Source organism: Trachinotus anak, unplaced genomic scaffold (assembly GCF_046630095.1).
Source record: "Trachinotus anak isolate AG129_WGS33_773 ecotype Australia unplaced genomic scaffold, CSIRO_AGI_Tana_v1 ptg000039l, whole genome shotgun sequence".
In the NCBI taxonomy this organism is placed as follows: Eukaryota; Metazoa; Chordata; class Actinopteri; order Carangiformes; family Carangidae; genus Trachinotus; species Trachinotus anak.
This window is the reverse complement of record NW_027273890.1, coordinates 406,156-428,542: the sequence shown is the minus strand read 5'-3', so window position 1 is coordinate 428,542 and position 22,387 is coordinate 406,156. Positions and strand designations below refer to the sequence as shown.

At 40.4% G+C, this 22,387-nt stretch overlaps 1 protein-coding gene across 1 annotated transcript in view; it reads right to left on the bottom strand.

The window, feature by feature from the left end:
- LOC139614948 (titin-like) overlaps window positions 1-22,387 on the bottom strand; it is a 192,916-nt gene that overhangs the window by 157,132 nt on the left and 13,397 nt on the right. Inside the window, exons 10-38 of the mRNA XM_071472645.1 lie at window positions 21,479-21,739; window positions 20,724-20,786; window positions 20,373-20,631; window positions 20,007-20,079; window positions 19,590-19,799; window positions 19,147-19,289; window positions 18,859-19,004; window positions 17,901-18,128; window positions 17,533-17,774; window positions 17,219-17,451; window positions 16,967-17,131; window positions 16,693-16,861; window positions 14,325-16,021; window positions 13,963-14,241; window positions 13,234-13,500; window positions 12,625-12,897; window positions 12,271-12,534; window positions 11,682-11,942; window positions 11,297-11,557; window positions 10,762-11,025; window positions 10,347-10,607; window positions 9,493-9,753; window positions 6,052-6,312; window positions 5,131-5,272; window positions 4,852-5,020; window positions 4,333-4,564; window positions 3,199-3,483; window positions 2,253-2,372; window positions 1,830-2,018 (exon numbers count right to left, since the gene is read on the bottom strand). Of these exons, the coding sequence (XP_071328746.1) occupies window positions 1,830-2,018; window positions 2,253-2,372; window positions 3,199-3,483; window positions 4,333-4,564; window positions 4,852-5,020; window positions 5,131-5,272; window positions 6,052-6,312; window positions 9,493-9,753; window positions 10,347-10,607; window positions 10,762-11,025; window positions 11,297-11,557; window positions 11,682-11,942; window positions 12,271-12,534; window positions 12,625-12,897; window positions 13,234-13,500; window positions 13,963-14,241; window positions 14,325-16,021; window positions 16,693-16,861; window positions 16,967-17,131; window positions 17,219-17,451; window positions 17,533-17,774; window positions 17,901-18,128; window positions 18,859-19,004; window positions 19,147-19,289; window positions 19,590-19,799; window positions 20,007-20,079; window positions 20,373-20,631; window positions 20,724-20,786; window positions 21,479-21,739 (7,678 nt within the window). The remainder of the gene's footprint in view (window positions 1-1,829; window positions 2,019-2,252; window positions 2,373-3,198; window positions 3,484-4,332; window positions 4,565-4,851; window positions 5,021-5,130; window positions 5,273-6,051; window positions 6,313-9,492; window positions 9,754-10,346; window positions 10,608-10,761; window positions 11,026-11,296; window positions 11,558-11,681; window positions 11,943-12,270; window positions 12,535-12,624; window positions 12,898-13,233; window positions 13,501-13,962; window positions 14,242-14,324; window positions 16,022-16,692; window positions 16,862-16,966; window positions 17,132-17,218; window positions 17,452-17,532; window positions 17,775-17,900; window positions 18,129-18,858; window positions 19,005-19,146; window positions 19,290-19,589; window positions 19,800-20,006; window positions 20,080-20,372; window positions 20,632-20,723; window positions 20,787-21,478; window positions 21,740-22,387) is intronic.

Genomic DNA, 22,387 nt, shown 5'->3' with positions numbered 1-22,387 from the left:
GTGCAGTTGGAGGTGAGTGTTGAGAATCAGTCAGGATCAGTGAGGTAGTGGACAGTGGCTCGTTTCCGCTGTCAATCATGCAGGTTTGACTGGTGCTAAAACTTACGCTACAACAATGAAAAAATAAAGCTATGGATTATGTCCGAGCTTGAGTGCGAAGAACCAGGAAAGCTAGATTTCCAAAGTTCAGCTCTGTTTTGTCCATGCTGCATTCCTCTTAAATAAGGATGCATGTCTCAGAATAAAGACAAACCTTAAGAGCCATTCATGTAGGGAGAGAAGACGTGATGCATCAACATTATCACCTGTGTCCACAGTGAGGATGAAAACAAATACAGTACAGGGCAACTCACTGATTTAAAATATATGTCTTGCATGCTCACAAAACAAATAACTACAGTCAGTTAAATTGTTTATCCCATTATCATAATTAAAATATAAAAGAGTTTCTGAAGGCTGAGCTGGCAAGTTGCTATAACGGGCTGGCTGCACAAATATGTTGTTGACATGTCTGTAGAGATTAATAAAATTATTGACTTATTGGGGATATACTTAAAACAGACTGCCAGAATACAATTTGCCATAAAAGGAGCTCAAAAATTAATATTAGCTTGCTCATGTTTGCATAACTTGCCTCCATACTTAATGGATATTATATGTACCATAATGGAGTGGCTATCATACTTGGCAGTTACATTAGAATTTGAAAAGGTTATTGAAAATGTCACTAGCTTGTTTTTTTTTCAGAGCAATGCTAGCAGTTGCCCCACCCACCCCTTCACCTGCTTCCAGTCTCTGTGCTAAGCTAGGTTTACATGTCCTGTACTGGACACACAGAGATTAAACTGATGTCCATCTTTCTTACAAGCTGAAATGTTCCTTTAATATATCACTTGGTTTCATGTTAACTAAGGAGCTAAGGTGACAGCTTGCTCACATTGGCCGTCTTGTTCATCAAAGCTAACTAATTTTAGCTCATGAGTATCTAAAATTAGTTCAAGATTTAAGAATTAAGTAATTTTGAATATCCAGAATAAACATTTTACATCATGATGCTGGAGAGTTTCTACCTCTTTTCAGTTTTGGCAAAGCTAACAGTTTACCCCTGCTTGCGCTAAACTAAGATAAACACAGATGGAACCAATATTGATCTGAAACAACTGACAGTTAATCAGAGGATTTCACAAAATGCTGCCACCCAAACTCTTTGTGCAACCAGTAGCAGGTAAAGTCTGACCTTTGTATTACAGACACACATGCTTGAAACCTTGCCACTTCCCTGCAGTGAACCATGCAGCTTTCTATTGGTTCAATAAAGGTATTGCTTCTTTGGCTAATAGATGCTTCATTTTATTTTAGACAAGATGAGTGTGGCTCATGCTAGCTTTAGTCCTGGAGGGACGGAGTAGACTCTGACAACTAAAAGCACATCTGTCTGGTCAGATTGTGCTGTAGTTACAGGCAGGGATACTCTGACTGATGGAGTACCAGTCAGCATGAGCTCATAATCATTGTAATCAACTCAGTGACTGGGATAATACCTGGCTTATTAGTTCTCAATAATCAGTGCCTTTGTTGCTCCCAGGTGCTTGCTAAATGATCACAGACTTAAAAAGCATTTTGTGGATGTATAAGAGGTTCTTATTGCCACATATTAGATTCAACATTTTAATCAGAGCATCCCCAGTAAACAGGACTGGTTAACCCAGGAACATGCTGCCAGAGAATGTCTCAATTTCAGTGTTGAAGCACATGTGGTGTGTAAAGGTCTGTCAGTGACAGTGTTTTATCTGAATGTCATTAGCACATGAACACCTTAAAAAACTCACCATCAATATTCAAGGTTGCAGCACATGTGACCATTCCTGCCGAGTTTGTGGCAACACATGAGAACTCTCCTTCATGTTCTGGGAGAACTCTGGAAATCTCCAGCTGGCAGGTGTCACCATAATGAGACATCCTGAAGATGTCTGACTGTCTGATTTCTCTGTCACGACAGAACCACGAAATCTGCAGATCTGGAGACACAGTCAGAATTTACAGTCAGAATCATCTGGACCATATCTGTGTTTTATTATACATTCAATGCAAATAATACTGAACAGCACAGGTAGGGTTGATCCCCATGAAACACATCAAACTATCACCTCTCACTATCTTTTACTGCCTCTAAGATAAATGCCTGTATCTCTTTGCAGTTCGGTAAGATTATGGAAAATAACTGCCATGGGAAGGTGAGCAGTGGTCACTACCTTCCCCAGAGACGGTGCACTGGAACTGGGCAGGTTGTCCCTCTGCAATCAGGATGTCCTGTATGGGAGTAATGAGAACCGGGGCAGAGACCTGAGCCACAGCTTCGATCACCTCAGGAACTGTAAAACAAGATCAGAAAAATGATTAATAACAATTCTGACAATCAATCAATTTATTCATCAAATACTAAAGATTGTCTGGTTCCAGCTTCCAAATTTGCTGCTTTTCCCCTTTTCAAAATAAACTCTCTTTAAATAAATAATTTGAAGACAAGACTTTGGGCTCTCATAACCTATGATAGACATTTGTCTTTTTTTGACATTAGAACAAATAACAGAACCCAAAAATGACTTTTCCCTACAAAACCAAAATATTGCATTTTGTTTGGAATGTATGTATGTATGAATGTATCATGACTTTTGCCATTTTGATCATATAAAATATAAAAACGTTACTTGTTGCTATTCCTATGAACAAAACATTGAAATTACAAAACAGGGCTAAAAACCAATCCTCTATAACTGCACTCTGATTCATAATATATGCAGATTTTTGCAGCTAGTCTTAGCTTAAGTTAAATTAAGTGACTTTTTCTCTAGAAGAAGCTTCAATCTGTATTTGTAAAATATATATATGTACATTCTATATATATAAATATATGTAAAAGTGATGAACCAAAACACTGGTATCAGTGACAGTTTACCATCAAATAACTAAAGGAGGCTGTAGCTACATCCAATCATGATAACACCTTGGCTAACTCCAGATCAAGCTGACATAAGTAGCAGAAACTGTAACTGCTTTCCATGGAAATATTAACACTGAATAGACAAAACAGAGGAAAACAGATCCCTTTAAATCCCTATTAGCTATAAATAATCAAAAGTACATTTTCTTAAAGAAACCACTTCAAAAGGTCAAGTAAGCTGAAAGAAAATAACTTACCTTCCACAGTGAGAGGGGCAGAGCTTGTCGCTTCCCCATAGTCGTTCTTGGCTGTGCAGCTGTAGACGGTGGCGTCCTCGGGGAAGACTTCCAGCAGCAGCAGCGTGTGCTCGTCTTCATCACGGAGGAATTTGCACTTGTAGCTGGTGGACAGAGCCTGGGAGTCCTTGTACCAGGACACTTGAGGCTGAGGGAGGCCGCTCACCTGCACCGAGAAGCGAATTGATCTACCTGACATTGCTGTCTGTGGCTCCATGTGGCGAACAATCTGAGGAGGCTCTGGCACTGAAGAGAGAAAACAGAGAGGAATGTAAATCAACTTTTCCCAAGTCTCAGGATATAGCACCGGGAAAATTATAAACGAAAAAAGTACTTTACAAAGTTTGTCACTATTGCTGATGAAAGTAAGTAAATCTCTGCCTAGTTGTCACTTTAGTGCTCCGTACATTACTATATGACCCGGTCACAAAATTCTGAAAACAATTAGAAAATAATTTGGAATTTATGGCCCTGTAAAATTGTTTAAAGTTAATTAAAGGTATTGCTTTTTCTGCCTTGTGCTTGATTAATGTTAAATTATATAGTTAAAATTATTTCAATAACAGACTGTCAATAATTAGAAAGATTAAATTAATTATTTTTAATAGTTTTCTATCACTAAAAACGCTGAAATTGACCATTAGTCAAAAAAGGTAATAAAGAACAGTGTTTTTTAAGATGTGAATACAACATTATTGAAGTATCATGTGTGTCTTAATGACACAAAAGGTGATTTTGAGTGGAAATACTAGATTAATAATACAAAAATTTAAATAGTAAAGGTATGATGAACTTTTTATTGCTTGATCTATCAGCAGTACTTTGCACGTAGCAGTAACTGCATCATTTATAAAAGGTGTAAGCTGTAATTAATGAATTTATTCATTATTCATTTTCTAATGAGCCATCAGCAGAAGTGAAGAATCACATGCTATATAAATGTAAATATTCATGTTCAGAAAGTGTCATGAATTAGCACCAATAAATACATAAGGTAAAAAACAAGAGTGTAACTGTCGTGGCAGTGTTGAGTCTGGTCCAGGTAAAGTGAGAGTAGACTGATCTGTTTATGTGATTGCAGTTTAGAGTTCTTACATCTGACATGAAGATTTGTGCTGCTCTTGTTTCTGCCAGCTAAAAAGGTGTACTCCCCAGCGTCACTCCTGTAGGTCTCCGAGATGGTGAGGCGGTGGAGCTTCCTTATGGTGGCGTAGTGGAACCTTTCCTCAACCAAGAACTGGATCTCCACCCCATTCCTCATCCACCGACCCTCCACATCGTCCTCATCCACCTCAAACTCGAAGGTTGCTCTTTGTTTCTCAACGACCTGCAAAAACAGGAGATTGGTAGGGTTGAATCCTGGGAATTGAGATTCTTACATTTGAGAAAGAAACTGAGAAAAGCCTGCAGGAACCTGTTGGAACATTTTATTTTCAACAAATCAAAGGTTTGGCAATGTATTTTTTTTTAGTTTAGTTTAATTTTTTTAAGTTAACCCAAATGATAATTTTAAAGACAGGGAAAGTCTTCAACCCTATAATTGATGCAAAGTAAAATGATGAAGCCATAACAATTAAAACTGTGTACATAGATACAGAAAGTATGTGAACTCACAGTGATGTCCCTGCTAGTGGGCTCTGAAATTTTAATGTCCCGTCCCTCGACTCCCAGGTGGCCCTTGGACATGCTGGATCCAGCCACAGCGGTATATTCTCCGGCATCTGACAGACGGACGGACGGCAGAACCAGACGGTGCACATATTCATCCGAGGTCATTTTATATCTGCACACAAGGGAGAAAGTCACATAAAAAGGTGGTCCAGACTTTTTTTTGTTTGCTTTCATGATTTAGGTAGATTTTGTCTTTTAAAACCTGAATATGAGCTACTGTACCTGTCGGACATCTCCAGCTCCTGACTGTCTTTCATCCACATAACCTGGACGTTTGGTTCAGAGACTTCACATTCAAAAGTCGCCCTCTTCTTCTCTGTTATCTTCAGATCCCTCAGGTGTTTCGTAAACTCAACCACACGAGCTGCAGTGGAAAAAAAAAAGAGGGGGGGGGGGGGGTTGTGTCTTTATTATAGTGCAGTGGAGACTGACAGGAAAGGGGGTAGAGAGAGGGGAATGACATGCAGGAGACTCTAGGTGTCCAGGTTCTAGGGGTCCTCTAGTGGTCATAATATTGTTGGAGAGATTCCATGGGTCATATAGGAGAGTCTAGTGGTCATTGTTGATGTTCTAGATGTCCTTTTGGAGGTTCCTGTATTAGGTTCTTGTGGTCCTTTAGAAGCTTTTAGTGGTCAGTGGGAAGATTCTGGAAGTCTTTAGGAAGTTGTATAGGTCCTATGAGTGGACATTGGGTCATTAAAAGTTTCTAGTGGTGCATTGTGAGAGGTGCTTATTTGGAGGTTCCAGTTGTAACAGGGGAGGTTTTAGTTGTAACTAAAGAGGTTCTCAGGGGGTTTAAGTGGTCACTGGGTAGTTCATGGATATCCTTTAACTGGTTCTAGTGTCATGTAAGTGGCTGTACTAATAAGTGGTTTCCTTCTAGACTTCCTTTTAAGTGCCATTGGTCACTGGGGAGGTTCTAATGGTCTTTTAGGACATACTAGGGATGGTATTAGTGGTCCTAGTTATGAATGCAGAGGTTCTAGAAGTCCTTTAGGGGGCTCTAGATGGCATTTTCAGGGTTTCTTCACTGGGTTATAGTGCTCACTGGGGAAATACTTGAGGTACTAAAGAGCCAGATATTTCCCACAAATGTTGGAAGAGAACTAAAAGTAAAAATAGTTAAATAAAAAAACATCTTACCCTCAACATAAAGTTTGGCTTTAGTAACTGCAGAGCCGGCCATGAAGGTGTACTCTGCGCTGTCTCCAAAGTGAACGTTCCTGATGCTCAGAGTGTGTGTGAGCTGTTTGCAGCGAGTCTGGCATCTGTCCGTGGACCGGATCTCCACACCATTCTTCAGCCATTTGTATGTGATTCCCTCGTAGTTAATGTTCACTTCAAATGTAACTGTGTCTTTCTCCTGAGCATTCAGGTTCTCCAGCATTGTTGTGATCAGAATAGCTGGAAAATGAAAAAACTGATGGTAAGAACACCAAAAACTTTAATCCCTTTGAGACAAAAGTACGGATGAATGGTCTTAACAGTGCCCTTCATATCATGCATAGTTTTAAATGGGTGGCTATAATCTGATTGGCCATCCAAGATGCCACCCCAAAATTTCTGCCATGTCACTAGTACCCATCTTGTTGTGGGGTGGGTGTTTCGCATGTTTGTTTGTTACCAAGTAGATCTGTCCTGTCCCGCCTCACCTTTGAGGGGAACGTTTTTTTGCTTTGGCGGAACATAAAACAGAGGAAACTCCAATCTTTGCACACAGCTTTTCAGTGGAGTTACACTAGGCTGGATGCGTAGTGTGTGCACTATGGCTACCATTGCTGACTTGTTGCAAAAAATACATGTATGTGCTTACACCGGCTCACATCCTCCACCAGTTTGGAGGATACTTGAATCCCTCTTAATTTTCAATTAATTTCTGATGTTTCTAAAACTCAACTGTCTCCAAATGCAGCTGCTAAAATAGTTATTATTATTATTATTTTTTTATGTCTATGACATGTTCAGATTCAGCCTAGATATAGACACTATAGGGGAAGGTGTCAGTTTTGGTGTAATATTGCTGGTATGATGTCAAAATTACAGGTCTTTTCTCCTTCTACTTTTGCTGCAAGATGTACATTGAACTACTAGATCATGTGCCGCCACGCGAGAGACATTCCCCTTACTAAATTTAACAGGGAGTTTTATAGTGTGTTTTGTGTGGGGGAGGGGAGGGGCCGTGTTACAGAGAGTTGGAAGAGGCTGCTTAGTGAAACAATGCTGAGCTTCACTAAGGCTGAGAAACAGCAGGAACTAAGTGAGAAAAATAATTGAAGTGGAGCAGTTATCAGATAACAGTGAAACGGTTAATCTGCAGAAGCCACGAGACCACCAGAAGTGCCATTTTCATTTTAATCAGCTGCACTTCACCTGCCGCAGTTAAGCTAGCTTCTCAGCTCTTTAATGCTATTTTTATTGTCTGTTACCAACGAAGCCGTTTCCATGTAAAACCGATTCAAGCATTGAACTGTGGTTTGTTAAGTGTCTGAAATGCTTCATAGCAATATTCAGTGTTACTGAAAGAGAAATAAACTGTGGAGTTTTAAATCACTGACTCCTCATACTGCTGGAGATGATTCTTGATTTGTCGGTAGTGTTTTTTATGAGAAATGGTGAACTAAAGAATTTAGTTTTACGCTTTCTAACATAATTTATCAAAATTACTGTGTTTACTCAGGTGGTGAAACAGGTTCGGTGTTTCTATAGAAGAATACAATTTCTTTCACTGAGACAGTAAGGTTTGTAGGTTTAATGTTTAATATATAAGATATATGTGTTTCATTGGTAACACAAATATTCGCTAAGTTGGAAAGGTTTAGATAGAATTGCATGTGTGGCATTTGTACTGTTTCAATATGCTGCAATATTTTGTTAGAAAAAAAATAATTGTAATATAACTAAAGAGAGTAAAAAATAATATCTAATATGTTAAGTATTTACATCCAGTGCACTCTTAAGATCCAGTCTGACATTGTACAACAGAGAAACATTAGATGAATTATAAAGGAAAGCAGAGTAGAGCCTATAATAATGTTTGTTAATGCAGGTCAGGTCTTTTACTGAGGGAGACGATGCAGTGAAGAAGATCCAGTGATTCCAGTAGATGTTCAGCATAATTTCTGGATTTACAATAAAACACCTGGATGAACTCTGGATCTGCCTGAAGGTATGATGGTGCCAGACACCTGGACTGGTACCAGGTCCAGCACACATATTACTTACAGAGTGCATTCTGACAGATAAGACGTCCATGTGATCTGAACTCAAACAAAGTTGACTTTGTCCAGTTTTGGAAGTCACATATAAAGACAATTTTCTGAGGTTTACAGGGCCGAGTTTTTATTTTTATATTCATGTAAACGTAATTGTTTTGCTGCTCATAACCAAACAAAAGTTGTGGTTAAACAAATTCACTGTAGTTATTTCATTGTTGTTGCACTCAAACTTAGCTCCCTCCAAACATAGAGTGAGGTGAACTTACCCAGGAGTGGGTTACACTGTTTTGCTCTTATCAGCTCCGATGAAATTTGTTTGCATACTAACGTTGACAATGTAGTAGTTTAGATTATTTGGTTTAGGCTCAGTGGTTATCTAGCTAATAGACCAGTAGTTCTGAACTCGTGTGCCGTGAAACAAGATTCAGTGTGCCATGAAATTTTAGGACAGCCAATACATTTTTTATAAACCTAGTGTGTCCTGAAGTTATGTTAATGAGACAGCTACATTAAAAGCAATTTCTTAGTTTCTCTGGTCAAGTAATCTGTCCTGTTAAGCCACAGAATGCATCAGCTAGTATTTTTTTAAAGAGTAATTTCAGTTCTACCCAAAAGCCTGGAAGATCAAGGTTGCTCTGTTTGCCCTGTTTATTTTGTGTCTTCAGAGCTTTACACATTTATTTTGATTTGGGTTGCACAAGTCTACACCCCTCCTCTCAGAGCTGTGTGCGTACATTAACAACATATCATGCCATCTCTAGACATACCTTAAGCCTAATTACCTCCATTCAAATGAAAGTGTTTGGTTTAGCAATTTGAAGATCTAAATCCCTTAAAAAAAAACCTTATTTTCAAAAGGCCTTAATAAGATTTAACCCAGGTTTGGGCTGAAGGAATTGATATATTAATAGAATACAATTTTACCAGTTTTTAATGGGATTTCTACACATGCAATTCCTAAGGTAAGAGAACTGGAATACTTAATATTGGTTGATTTATAAAAATGAATTTGTAATTAAGGGGAAAGACAGCCCCCCCTTACAATTTACTGAATCTGTTAATTAAGGGTTCTTGAAATTCAGATGTTTATAAAGGGTTTTGGGTTTAATGGACAAATAACGGGGACTGGCTGCCACAAACACCTTAATTTAGATTAAGGTGAGTGGTGTGTTTTCAGAGGTAATTTAGGGGTAATGAATAGAATTTTCAAGGTTTGTTGTTGGCTAGTGAATTGCTATCAGACTAATTATCAGCTTAAAGCTGTTTGAACGACTTTCCGTTTATTATGAATTAATTTACTTTAAAAATCTGAGGGTGAAAGGTCAAATATCAGAAGTCCAAATTGCAGTAGCAAAGGGGAGGAACTTACGGCTGACAGTGAGTGTTGCAGAGACCCTGTCATTCCCACAGACGAAGGTGTACTCTGCAGAGTCGTCCTTGCTGGTGTTCATTATCTTCAGCTGGTGGAATTTTCCTTGAACCACGATCCTGAACTTCTCGCTCATTTCAATCTCTACGCCGTCCTTCAGCCAGGTGGACGGTACGTTGAAGTGCGAAACTTCACACTCAAACGTGGCCACTTGAGTCTCTGGGACCTCCACACTCTTCATGGGTTTGGTGACTCGCAGAGCTGAGCAGAAAGTGGAAAGAGAAAATGTCAGTCTCAACATAATTAATCCTAATATAAACCTCTCTCGTAAGATACATGCTATCAAACTTGTTGGATAAAATCAAAACCAAAATAAGTGCAAGATGGTTTTAATCTAGGCTTAGGTTGTCCTCTGCACCAATGCTACAATTTATTATTTTCTAAAGATTTTATGCGAATCATGTTTATAGCACAAAAGTAGTTTAAGATCATCTGAAAGTCTATAAAATTGTCCAACTAGAAATTACGTTTATTTTTACATCTTCAATTGTCAACAGACCAAAACTTCAGTTTGCATGTCCTGAAAAAGTCATAATGTCTTCTCCAATAAACTCATGAGAAGGCTCAATACAGTGGAAAACAAGAAACTACTGTTTCGAAAACCTACAGGTTTTTTTTCGCATTTTTGAAGATGTTTGTAACACCCCAAAAGGTAGTAGTGGTAGCATTTAAATTTACTGGCAGGTGATAGTTGCAAAATCTCTGATCAATAAAATACAATTTAAGTTAATCATTATTATTAACGCTTTTTATCTTAAAAGATGGCTAACCTTTCGCTCAGTGATAACACTTACACTCAACGGTGAGGCGAGCACTGCACTGCAGGTGGCCCACCACAGCAGTATACACCCCCTCTTTGCTGTTGTCCACATTCTGAACAATCAGTTTGTGGTTCTTCTTTTCAGAGAGAATGTTGTACTGTTCATTTGGCCTCAGCTCCATGTTGTTGAACATCCATTTCACTGGGATGTTGTCCTCAGAGATGCCAACCTCAAATGCAGCTGTTGCACCCAACAGCGATGTCACATCCTTTGGCTTCTTCAGGATCTTGATAGCTGTCAGAAAATATATTACAGTTTACAATTTGTTGTGTTACTGTTCACCGTGGTACCATATATCTGGTATTTATTTTGACAGATTGAAACATCTGAAATTTATACTGTTCATTCTTTAAATTAATGGTATTATTTTAAAGCAGTGATTTCTTACTTTCAACATTCAGCCTGGCATTTGCAGACAGTTTTCCCAGTTTGAAAGAGTAAACAGATTCGTCCTGTGTGGTGCAGTTCTTAATCTTCAGGGTGTGGACTGTGTCTTCAATACTAATCTCGTATTTATCACTGGGCTGGATCTCAACACCATTCTTGATCCACTGCGCTCCCCTCACATTTTTGTGGGTCAGCTCCAGGCTGAACACAGCCTCCTGAGTCTGGACCACATTAAGGTTCTTAAGGGTCTTCTTGACCTTCACAGCTGTGGGGACAAAGTGGGTGCCTTAAATCATTTGTTCTCAACCTGGGGGTTGCAAGTAGCTGTCTATAGATATGTACCAGAAAACCAAATCTTGAAAAGGTAGATCTCATTTGCATTTAATAATTTTGAGGGAATACAGTACTAAACATTTTTGGGAAATATGCTTTTACAAATATACAGAGATGGTAGATTAATTTCTAGTTGAGCTTGTCATCAATGCATCTTTAAAAGGGAGTAAAAAAGGCCATTTACTGTATGACCCTGGACCTACCCTCAACTTTCAGGTTGGCTGAGGTTTTGGAGGTGGCAACTTGATAGGTGTACTCTCCAATGTCGGTGGCTTTGGTAATGATGATGACAAGGCGTCTGATAGCGCCTTTCACCTCGCTCACCACGTTTTCATTGAAGTCAACAGGCTGGCCATCTTTTAGCCACTTGCCCTCTGCAGATGGGTTGGCTACCTCACACTCCAGCACGGCAGTCTGGGAGTCAGCCACCACCAAATCATGCAGGGGCTTCCTGATAGCACCACCTGGTGACAGGAGACAGTTCCTTTCAGTCAGCTACAAGATATTGGGATATAAAGCAATCCCAGGGTTTCTGAAGAATTTTTCTGAATAAAAAACACTTAATTCACAAAATGTAAACTGGCATACCTGTTACAGTGAGAGAAGCACTGCATGTCTTCTCACCAGCTGCAAACATGTACTCGCCCTCCTCATCCTTCATTGCATTCATGACCGTCAGGTTGTGGCATTTGTTCTTGGACTCCATCTTATACTTAGCGCCAGCTTTGAGCGGCTGCCTTTTGAAGGTCCAGAAGGCATCAATGCCTGAGTGAGAAACCTCAACCTCGAAGGTGACATTCTCAGACTCAGAGCATTCCTTGTCCTTCATGGGGGTCATGATCTGGACAGCTGTTGAGATGGTGCAAGTTAGCTCACGATCAACTAGTCATCTTTCATATTCAAATTTATAATTATGAAGTGTTAGGGTAATCAAAACATATACACACACACAAAATATAATCAGTGTTCAGCAAATGAAGCTGTTTGATTCAGTCAGAGCAGCTGTTTCTGTAGGTAGTAGCAGCTCCTGTATATAAACTGTCCAGGTAGAATGAAAAGTTATGTATATTAAATTAATTGTTTATTTACTCATTAAACTAACTGCAACTTATATATATTGTTCTTTGTAAGTCAACATATGCTTAAACCTCACTCAGTTCTTTCTTGTGTAACTTACTCTCAACAGTAAATCTGCAGCTGGTGTCTGCTCGGCCAACAACCAGCTTATATTGTCCTTCATCTGAGGCATACGTCCTGTTGAAGACCAGACGCTGCTTGGCTCCCTTTGCCACCATCTGGATTCGTTCACTGGACATCAGCAGTTGGTCATTGTGGTACCATTTGACTGAGCTAATGTCCTGAGCAGAAATCTTGGCCTCCAAGACGGCCTTGGTGCCCTCAATGGCTTTAGTGTCTTTCAATGGGATCAGCACACCAATAGCTGCAATGCAAATTCAGGAATTTTGTTTGAAACATTTTAGTTTGGAATTCTAAATTCTTCAAAAATGAGTATGGATCTGAGGTGACTTACTTTGAATGACCAGCTTTGCAGAGGTTGAGATCTCCTGAGCAGGTACGACAAATGAGTACATTCCAAAGTCATCCTTGTTGGTGTCTTCAATCAGGAGTTTGTGGATCTGTTTGTCAATAACAATGTGGACACGGTCGGAGGCTGTGACGGGCTGCCCGTTCTTCATCCAGGTTCCTTCAACGTTCTCCTGGGAGAACTTGACCTCCATCTGAGCAATGTCACCCTCGCAGACTGTCAGGTCTGTCAAAGGCTGCATCAGGGTTACTGGACGCACTGAAATATCAAGACAAGCCTGTTAGGCTCTGGTACTACAAGTAAGCTCACAGAGTGTCTTAAGGGTTGGTTCTCTGTTAGTGTGCAAGAATGTGCTCAGTAAATTTCATGACAATCTGCTTGTAGAATTTTTTTTTTTTTTGAGAATTAGGAAAACAGTGACACACACACAGGTGAAGTCCAGAAGGAAACAAAATTCAAAGGTTTACCCTTTGGGGACCTGTATAACACATTTCACAAGAATCTGACCAATAGTTGTCAGTGTTGGATGGGCTGACAGAGTTTGACCAGACTAGGTGCTCAACTCAACAAATTATAATTATTTCCAAAACTCACATTTCATCTTGAGTGAGGCACTTGTTTTCAACTCGCCCACTTTGAAGGTATATTTTCCCTGGTCTTCCTTCTTGACATCTTTGACAGACAGGCTGTGTCTTCCACGACGGGAGGACATGACATATTTACTGCTGGGAGAAAGCAGCTTTTCTCCAAAGTACCAGCTGCCTTCAGCATCCTCACGAGACACGACACACTCAAACTCTCCAGAGTATGTCTCTGGCACCTCTGTGCTCTCAAGCTGCCTCAGCATCTCCAGGGGAGCTCCTGTTTATTGCATAATACAGGTGGTACATCAATGTCTACAGTTTTAGTGAAAAGTCAGTCAGACTTGGACACAATGGTAACAGAAAAGCAAAAGCATCAGGGAGTAGATCAAGTTCCACATATGGTATTTACATGTTGATGCTGTATCTCTTACATAATGTGTGGGCTTACAGTGGAAAATCAAATAGCACATCTGCCTTTTTCAAATTAAAGCATTGAGCTAACTTGTTTTTATTTGATTTGATTTATGCACACTATACCTTAGATAAGGTGAATACATTTAAAAGTTGTTACTTAACTACAACACAACAAAAATGCCTAATATTTCCTGCAAGTCTAGAAGAGAGTTGCAAATGTATCAACTGTGGCTGAGATTAAGTTTTCTTCTAAGATTTTATGTGACTGAAACTAGGAGTGTAAATGATCAATTTTAAGGTATAAACCAGTTGTTAGCCAACCCACCTTCAACATTAAGCTTGGCAGTTGTCCTGACATCATCATCTACGACCACACAGGCATATTCTGCATCATCCTTCATGTTAATCATTAGCACAGACAGGAAGTGAACCTTTCTGTCAGAGTGCATCCTGTATTTGTCGCCAGAGAAGATTTCCACATTGTTCTTCAGCCATTTGACCTTAACAAAAGGCTCGTTGGTCTCACACTCAAAGGTAGCCATGGTGTCCTTCTCCTTGGCATTGATGTCCTCCAGCTTTTGTGTGAAGGTGATGACTTGCTTTGCTGCAAAAATGACAACAAAACCTTTGTTAGAATATATACAACTTAAATGTAAAATTACAGGTAAATATTTAGAAAGTTGTTACCTTGCACCAGCAGGAAAGCATGGCTTGAAGTCTCTCCAGCAGTGTTTGAAGCTTTAACCATGACGCTAGCCGAGTCCTCTGCTCTTACATTTCTAATCACCAGTTCACACACGTGATCCTCAGGCCAATACCAGTAAATACGATCAGACTTCTCCAACTGAACACCATTCTTGAACCACTGACACTCGGGTTCTGGTCTGCCAACAACTCTGACTCTGAACTTGACTTCATCACCCTGTGCAACTGTCTGGCTTGTAATACGTTCCAGAATCTTTGGAGCTTCCATACTGGCTGAGAGTTTGACTCTCTCTGGTTTTAGAGGTTTAGCTGTAAGTTTGCGGCGCTCCTCCTCCTTCTTCTTCTCTGCCTCCTCCTTCTCCTTGGCATGGTGAAGCAACTCCTCCTTTGTTTTCTTCAGCAGATCCTCATAGGACTCATCCCTCTTGCGTGACTTAAGCTCCACCGCTGTGATGGACTCGTAATAACCTTCCTCAGTTCTGCGCTTGAACTTGCTCCTCAGCTCCTCAGACTCTTCTGTGGCTTTTTCGTGGACAATTCTATGGGCTTTCTTGAGCATGACCACCTCTTTCATCTGAGAATCATCTGCTTGTTTCTCAGCCTTCACCACCTCGAATGGTATTTTTCCAGGCTCAGGTCCAGCCTCAGTTGCCTTAGCCTCAGGAGCACGGCGAAGATGAGTTCTGAAGTCCTCTTTCTCCTGAATCTCCAGCTTCACAGTGTGCTCAGCTGAGCCCAGGTTATTGTCTGCCACCACTTTGACCTCTCCTGCATCATAGGATTTGATTTCAGTGATCTCCAGATAGTAAATGCCATCATAACGAAGTCTGTATCTCTTGCTTTTACGGATAAGTTGTCCATTGAGGTACCAGTTAACTTTGGGTGCTGGATAACCAGTCACTCTGCAGCGGAATCTGGCTGTGTCGCCCTCCATAACTCTGACTGGTTCAGGAAGAAGTACAATATCAGGTTTCATTTTCTCAGTTTCTTCTTCAGCAGTGACTCCATAGGGTCCTCCTTCATGAGCCATGCGCTCTATCTCATCAATTCTGTGCGCTCCCTTCCTGCCTTCAGGAAGCTGTGTTTCCTCAACAAGACCCTTCTCATCCTTGACAATCAGGGTGGCCGAGGTTTGATCAATTCCATACTTGTTTGTGGCTCTGCAGGTAATAACGCCACTGTCTCTAGCATAAGCAACTTCATAGTCAAGGCTGCAGTAGCCAAATTCATTGACCATGCGCAACCTGTTAGCAGCTGCGAGGGGTTTGCCATCATGCAGCCACTCCACTACCATGGTGGGGTCCCCAATAGGGGTCAGTCTGCACTCAAAATGAGCTGGACCAAAACGCTTCATACGAACAGAGGTCAGCTTCTTTTTGAACTGTGGTTTCTGCTGCTTCTCTTTGTCATAAAGGTCGCCCTCCTCCCACTGCTCTTGACCATATCTCAGATGAAGAGGCTCTACCTCTGGTGGAGTGATTTCTTTGGCTTTGTAGGTGCCTTTGGGAATAATGAGCTTTCTCTCTGGTTCAGGTTCAGCATAATCCACCTCAACATTAACTCTGCAGCGAGTGGTGTCTCTGCCAGCCTTGTTAATGGCTGTAGCGGTGTACCAGGCACTGTCTGAGCCAGCTGCTGAGGGAATCTGGAATTTGGCCTCTCCTCTGGTTCCTTCAATCCTGGAACATGGATTTGTCATATTAGCTTTAGCATTTGAAGTTTTTTACCACAGTGAAAAATTACAATTGCTTCAAGGAATATTGTTGTTCCACTTTAATAAATGCAAGCTGATTAGATGCTAACTGCCCACCACCAAATTTTGAGGAGTCAAAGTAAGGTGACTAGTGAAGAAATACATACAGTTTGAAGATTTATATTCCAAATCTTCTTATGATTATTAAAACACTTGAAAATATTAAACTTGAAATTTAAGGTGGCCAAAATCCTGATTATAAGGGAATGCCCATGTTGCGCTGTTTCTGTTCAGCTTTAAGGTAGGCAGCTTTACAAACTTGAGCAATAAAAATAGAATCAAACCTAGTCGGTTTTGTGGTCAGCAAAAAACAAAACAAAAAAAACAAAAAAAACAAAAACAAAAACAATTCCTAAGTTAAATATTTTTTAAATACTGGACTTTAAAGTATAGTTCTGCTCTTAAAAGCACAATGCAAAATTAACTATTACTTCTTTTATCTTTTATTTGCTGTTGCATAGTGGCAGCTTACTTGCTTATTTTGTCATTGTTATTTGATCTGAATATCTGTTGTACCTAGAGTTTACTGTCAACATTTTCAATGTGAGAGAGGGGCAATTTGTGAATACTGTTGATACAGCCATTTGTAAAACGTACTTGATGTTTGGGTGCTTGTGTGGTGTGATAATGTCACTGTTCTTCAGCCAAACAATATCAGGCAGGGGGTTTCCAATGGCTTTAACAGCCAGTTCAACCAGAGTGCCCTGCTTTACACTGATGTTCCTCAGCTTGTCAGTGAACTGGGGTCGCACCAAGGTTTCTTTAGCTGGAAAACAAGAAAAGAACCTCAAAGTCATGAAATGTCCACAGTTATCTTCTTCCAAAAGAGGTTCAACAGAATTCACAGAGTAACAGGTAATTACAGTCTTACCATCAACAGTGAGAGTGACAGAGAGGGACGAGCGTCCAGCTCTATTCTGAGCCACGACTGTCCACTCTCCAGAGTCTTGTGGCATGGCAGGGACAATGATCAGTGACTGAGTACCATCCTCTTTAACCACTATCTTGTGGGTGTAGTCGCTAACCACTTGTTGTCCTAAGAAGATAAAGAACAGACTTTGAGAGATCATTAAAACTTTCTCAACAACATGGTTTGCGAACACAGGATCAATGTTCTACTCACCATTGTGGAACCAGTATGTGTCAGGCATTGGTCTGCCAACGACCTTTAGATCGAACCTGGCAGTTTGCCCCTCAGAGCATTTACATGAGGAAGGCTTCATGACAAACACAGGTTTGTAGAGTCTTTCCAGCTGAGCCTCATCTGTCTCATCAAGCCGGCGAGCAGGGGAACGTCCAGGTGAACGGCTGGGAGAACGACCAGGAGAGCGGCTCAGAGAACGAGGAGATGTGGACCTGTGGAATTATTATTAGTATCCAGGTGCTTCTGATCCTAAACTTTATAGGTATTTCTCCGTCTTTTTAGGGAAACCTCACCTTATCCTCTGCACTGCTGGCTGTGGTGTGTATCTTTGAGTTGGTACAGCTCCAGATGGCTCCACATAGAGCTTCCCAGAGCTGACAGCATTTCCCTTCAAGTTTGTAGCAAAGGCTGTGTACACACCCTCATCCTCCGGCAAAATGACAGGCAAACGAAGACTGGCTCGTCCATCCTGAAGAACTTCCATCTGGTAATGGTCGCCAGGCCTGATGCGCTGGCCATCTTTGTACCAAGCAATCTGGAAGAGGACAATGTCATTGTAAAACCACTTGGATGCAATTCTCAAATCGATGTAAATTTTTTTTTAACACAAACTGTTCATCTTAGTTTAACAATTAAAAGCTATTTCTTATATATTCAGTACCTTGGGTAGGGGCATTCCAGCCATCTTGCAGTGGAAAGTGACACCCATTCCTTCCATGATCCTGTAGTTTTTGACAGGAGTGTCAAAGGTGGGTTGCACAGCCTCTGTGGGGGCAGCGGTTACCATCAACTCTCCATCTTCTGTCACTATCTCTCTGTAGGTAATCTTCATGATACGGAGCTCAATCTCTTGAATTATCCTCTGCTCGATGGCAGAAAGGTGGAATTCCTGCAGAAGTTATCGGATTTTGCAAGTTTGATGAATGCCAAACTTTTTTCAAGACTCATTTAATTTTTTTTTTTAACTGTGACTGTCAATCACTGTTAATCCATCACCATCGGTTGATTATTAAAACATGGGTCCGGGTTGCCAGCCAAGTAGTAGGGAGAGCTCTTTTATAGGTTATGAGAAAAATTGTGGATATTCCCACCATTTAAACGTACTGACTTGCACCGTGTAGGGTTTCTATGGCATCTTTCACATCAGGCATTGTTTCCCACATTTTCTTCCACATAGCACTGTAACTTTTCCTTGGTGATAGCGCATTTAAAGTAAAGGCTGGATTATCAACCCATTAAAGAGGGCAACAACCTCAGGGCTCCAAAAAACCCAGAACAACTTTGTCTATTGTTAATGGTCATTGGATTAATCACAACTTTGTGACTTTGCATCACTAGATTGAGGCCCAAAATAAGAGGTCCTAACTTATTACATAAACTTAATGTTTCAAAGAAGGGCAGTGTGTCAAAATTAAGTTAAAATTAAATTAAATATCTTAATTAACTTTTACCTTTTATCATCATCATCATGCCTATTCCGGTATAAATCTGTTAACTGTGTTTATTTTAAATTTGAAGTTTCCCCCAGTGCCCCCTAGTGGGTTAATTAAGCAATATAGATAAATATACTTACATTGTCCAAAAGTAATTACTAACTAACTGACTAATAAAGCTCTTACCTGTCCTGAGATAATGGTAGTAGTCATCTGCCCCATGGTTGTAACCAGAACTGGGGGAACATCTCCCACTTTGGGCTCCTGCACCATGGTTGTCACTTCAGTTGCAAAGGTTGCTTCCTGTTTCTTCATGTAGGCCTCATATTCCTCTGTTAGCAAAACAAAGCATGAACATTATCAATGTTATGTGAGCTCATGCAACTTATGTCACTGAGTGAACATATCATGACAGACAGAGAAAATATAATCTTTGCAGGATGGTGCATTTTATTGATGCAGATGCTTACGTACCTTCCTCCAGCAGACTGACGGAGGCTGAGACTTCTCCAAGTTGGTTCTTGGCAAACACGGAGTATTCTCCGGCATCATCAGTGAAGGTCATGGAGATCTCCAGCCTGCACTCTCCAGTCTCCTTCTTGTAGGCAACTTTGTATCTGATACACATTGAAAGGGAAGGGCACGTTATAAGCTATTCAGTGATGACAGGTGACCCCTACAGGCTGCACTGTCCATTACAGACAAAATATGAACAAACATAATTTGGATAATTTATCTATTTTTACAGTCTTACTAGAAATTAAGCTAAAATTATAAAGCCTCACCTAAAGGTGGTGCTTTAGAAAAGGTAATGGATATTAAGTTGTCAAAAAATCAGAATCATTTGGATCTCAGTTAAGAGAGAAAAAGCTGGGAGAGATAATGAATCACATGCAACAAAGAAAGAGATTACATACCTATATCCGGTAGTAAGCGGTACACCACTCTTCTTCCAGATGATGTGTGGCTTGGGGCTTCCACTGACCTGGCATTCGAATATGACACTTCCTCCCTCCACCAGCTTCTGGATGCTGGGTTTCTTGATGAAAAAGGGAGCAGTGGCAGCAGCATCTGACTCAGCCATACTGACCTGAGACATGGTTTCCTCTTTGGCTTCTTCAGTTACTCTGGAAATACAAATCTATTTTTAGTATTTCCAGAGCCATGCTTTGCCACTAGCCATCTTACAGTCTCAACAATGTAAAAACACACCAATTGAAGAATCTTTTCTTGAGTTACATTGTGGTCAGTGTTGATCAGGTGTAGACTGTTTTTATCAAGCTGCACCACACTGGTTTGTATAGTGAAATTTAAAGGAGCTTAGAGTGACTCACAGTTTCTCCTGAGCAGTTTCAACATGTTCAGTGACAACAGTGATCTCCTCTCTGCTCTCGATGTCCTCAGACACTGAAAGAGAAAGATAGTTTGTCTCAATAGGAAGGTGCCATGTGGGACTTGGTTACTGTTGCTGTGCCTCCAGTGTGATAATGGAAAGATAAACTTGTGGACCAGTAGTGACGGAGGTGGGCAGGGCTTATCGAAGGGTAAATTATAAAATGAAAACAGAAGAGGGCCCACAATGTGACCCTTATGTCCACACAAGTAATTGCAGGAGGAAACACAAAACTTCTATTTGTGAAGTATGCTACAAAGGAATCAATGCTTCACCCTTTTCCAACACTTTTATAGTTGGCACTGACCCTGGACAAGCAGGTAGCAGGAGGTGCTGATGGTTCCCGCCTCATTAGTGGCAGTGCAGGTGAAGCGTCCGCTGTCTTCAGCGAATGCCTCACGGATCACCAGCCGGGCAAATCCATTCTGGTAGCTGATCTGGAAATCAATGGAACTCTCGATCTTGTAGTCCTCTCTGAACCACATGATGACTGGTGTAGGATGACCGCTGATCTGGCACTCCAGGGTCACCGACTCACCCTCTGTCACATTTGTGTTTTTCAAGCCCTACATACAAAACACAACACTTTTAGAAACTGTCATTTTCCCAAAGCTGTATGGATATAGTTTGTCGTTTTGGGGAGGACCACGCTACTTACAGACACCAGTGTGGGTGGGACCACGCCATCACCTGCAGAAGGTACAGCTGCTGCTTCCACCACCTGTCATATAGTCACAGATTTGTCAGCACAAAGCCATCTAGCAAAAAATGCACCTATTTCTAAAATCATCAACATGGACACAACAAAACACATAAACACACATAGGACAAGACATTGAACTTGCTGTTCACATCCAACATGTGAAGAAGCACAGAAAGATGGAGGGGAGGCTGGATGGGCTGAAGAGATGAGAATGAAGTTGTCAGTATCATCGACAAGCATGTTAATGTTTTTATTAGAGTGATATTTATCCTGGATTTTCACAGAAATCAAGAAAACCGGACTTGTGAAAAACTAGACTTCACACAGTATGAAAACAACATTTTCTTTAGCTATTCTTCAGCCTAACGAGTAGTGGGGATACAAATATTTAGTTTGTTGTTACAATTATCAGAGGAAGGGAATAGGAAAATACTTCCCTTTTGATATTATAGTTCTTGATATTTCCTCAAGTGGATATATTTGTCAGTTAGTGGCACTACAATAACAACCCGAGAGGTCATCCAAAATATTGGGAATTATCATTTGGGTACCACAAAAGCATTCAGGCCAGTGGCTGTTGAGATAGCTTGCTCTTACCATAACACTGATCTTTTATGGTGATTAAGTATATAGAAACGATCTGACTTTCATCTACTCATCAGGTTTTCTTGTCCTGTTCATGCCCAGCCCAATAAAACCAGATTACAAACCTGTACTCCCCAGTCCTCATATATTCTCTCCATGCCCCCCGAGGACACCACCCCCCTCTGTAACTCAGTGCCAAAACGACTCTGACATTTCTCAGAGAAGTCTTTGAATGGTGGAGGGATGGGTTCTGATGTCACTCTGGTCTCTGCCACTCTACAAGATGGACTGGGAGACTTGACGGGCTTGATGATTTTTCTAGCGGTGGCAGAGGATGAAGATAACTCTCTGTGCAGAGTGGCGATAGCTGAGCCAGCAATGGAAACCTGATCGACCCAAAGAGGAGGAACACCATCATCAAGAAAATACGCTGGTTTGTTTGGTTGGTTTGTGTTAAACCACAGCACAGGGAGAGATCTACAGTACGTTAGTTATATTAAAACTATGAGGGGGAAAATAAAGGGAATTTTAAATAAAGCCAGATTAATAAGTGGTTTACTAGATTAAGTGTGTTTATTGATTAAGGGAGCAAAGAAAACAAGGTTAAAGTTTGATTCATTGTGTTATTTTATCAACATTATTTTATCACTGCTATACTACATTCCACAACAAGTTTGCATTTCAGGCAAGCAGTAATAACCACGGACTGTTTGCTAAACCCTTCCTCCAAACAGCAATAATCCAATCATATCTTAGTTTAGCTGTCTTTCATGTAGAAATGTGTTCACTGAGCTGTAGTCAGAGAGATATGTTAAGTTTTTCAAAAAATGAAAAAGAAAAAGAAAAACAAAAAAAATTAACATTACTTCCAATGCCAAGAGTTTGCGTGTGGCGTATGGCTACTACATTATCTTGGGGTGTTACAGGTTTTTTGGATCTTTTTTGGATTTGGAGTTTGGTATTAAGTTAATCAAACTCAGTAACAATAAAATACTAAACTGTAATAATGTAGACTACAATATAAGAACAATGCC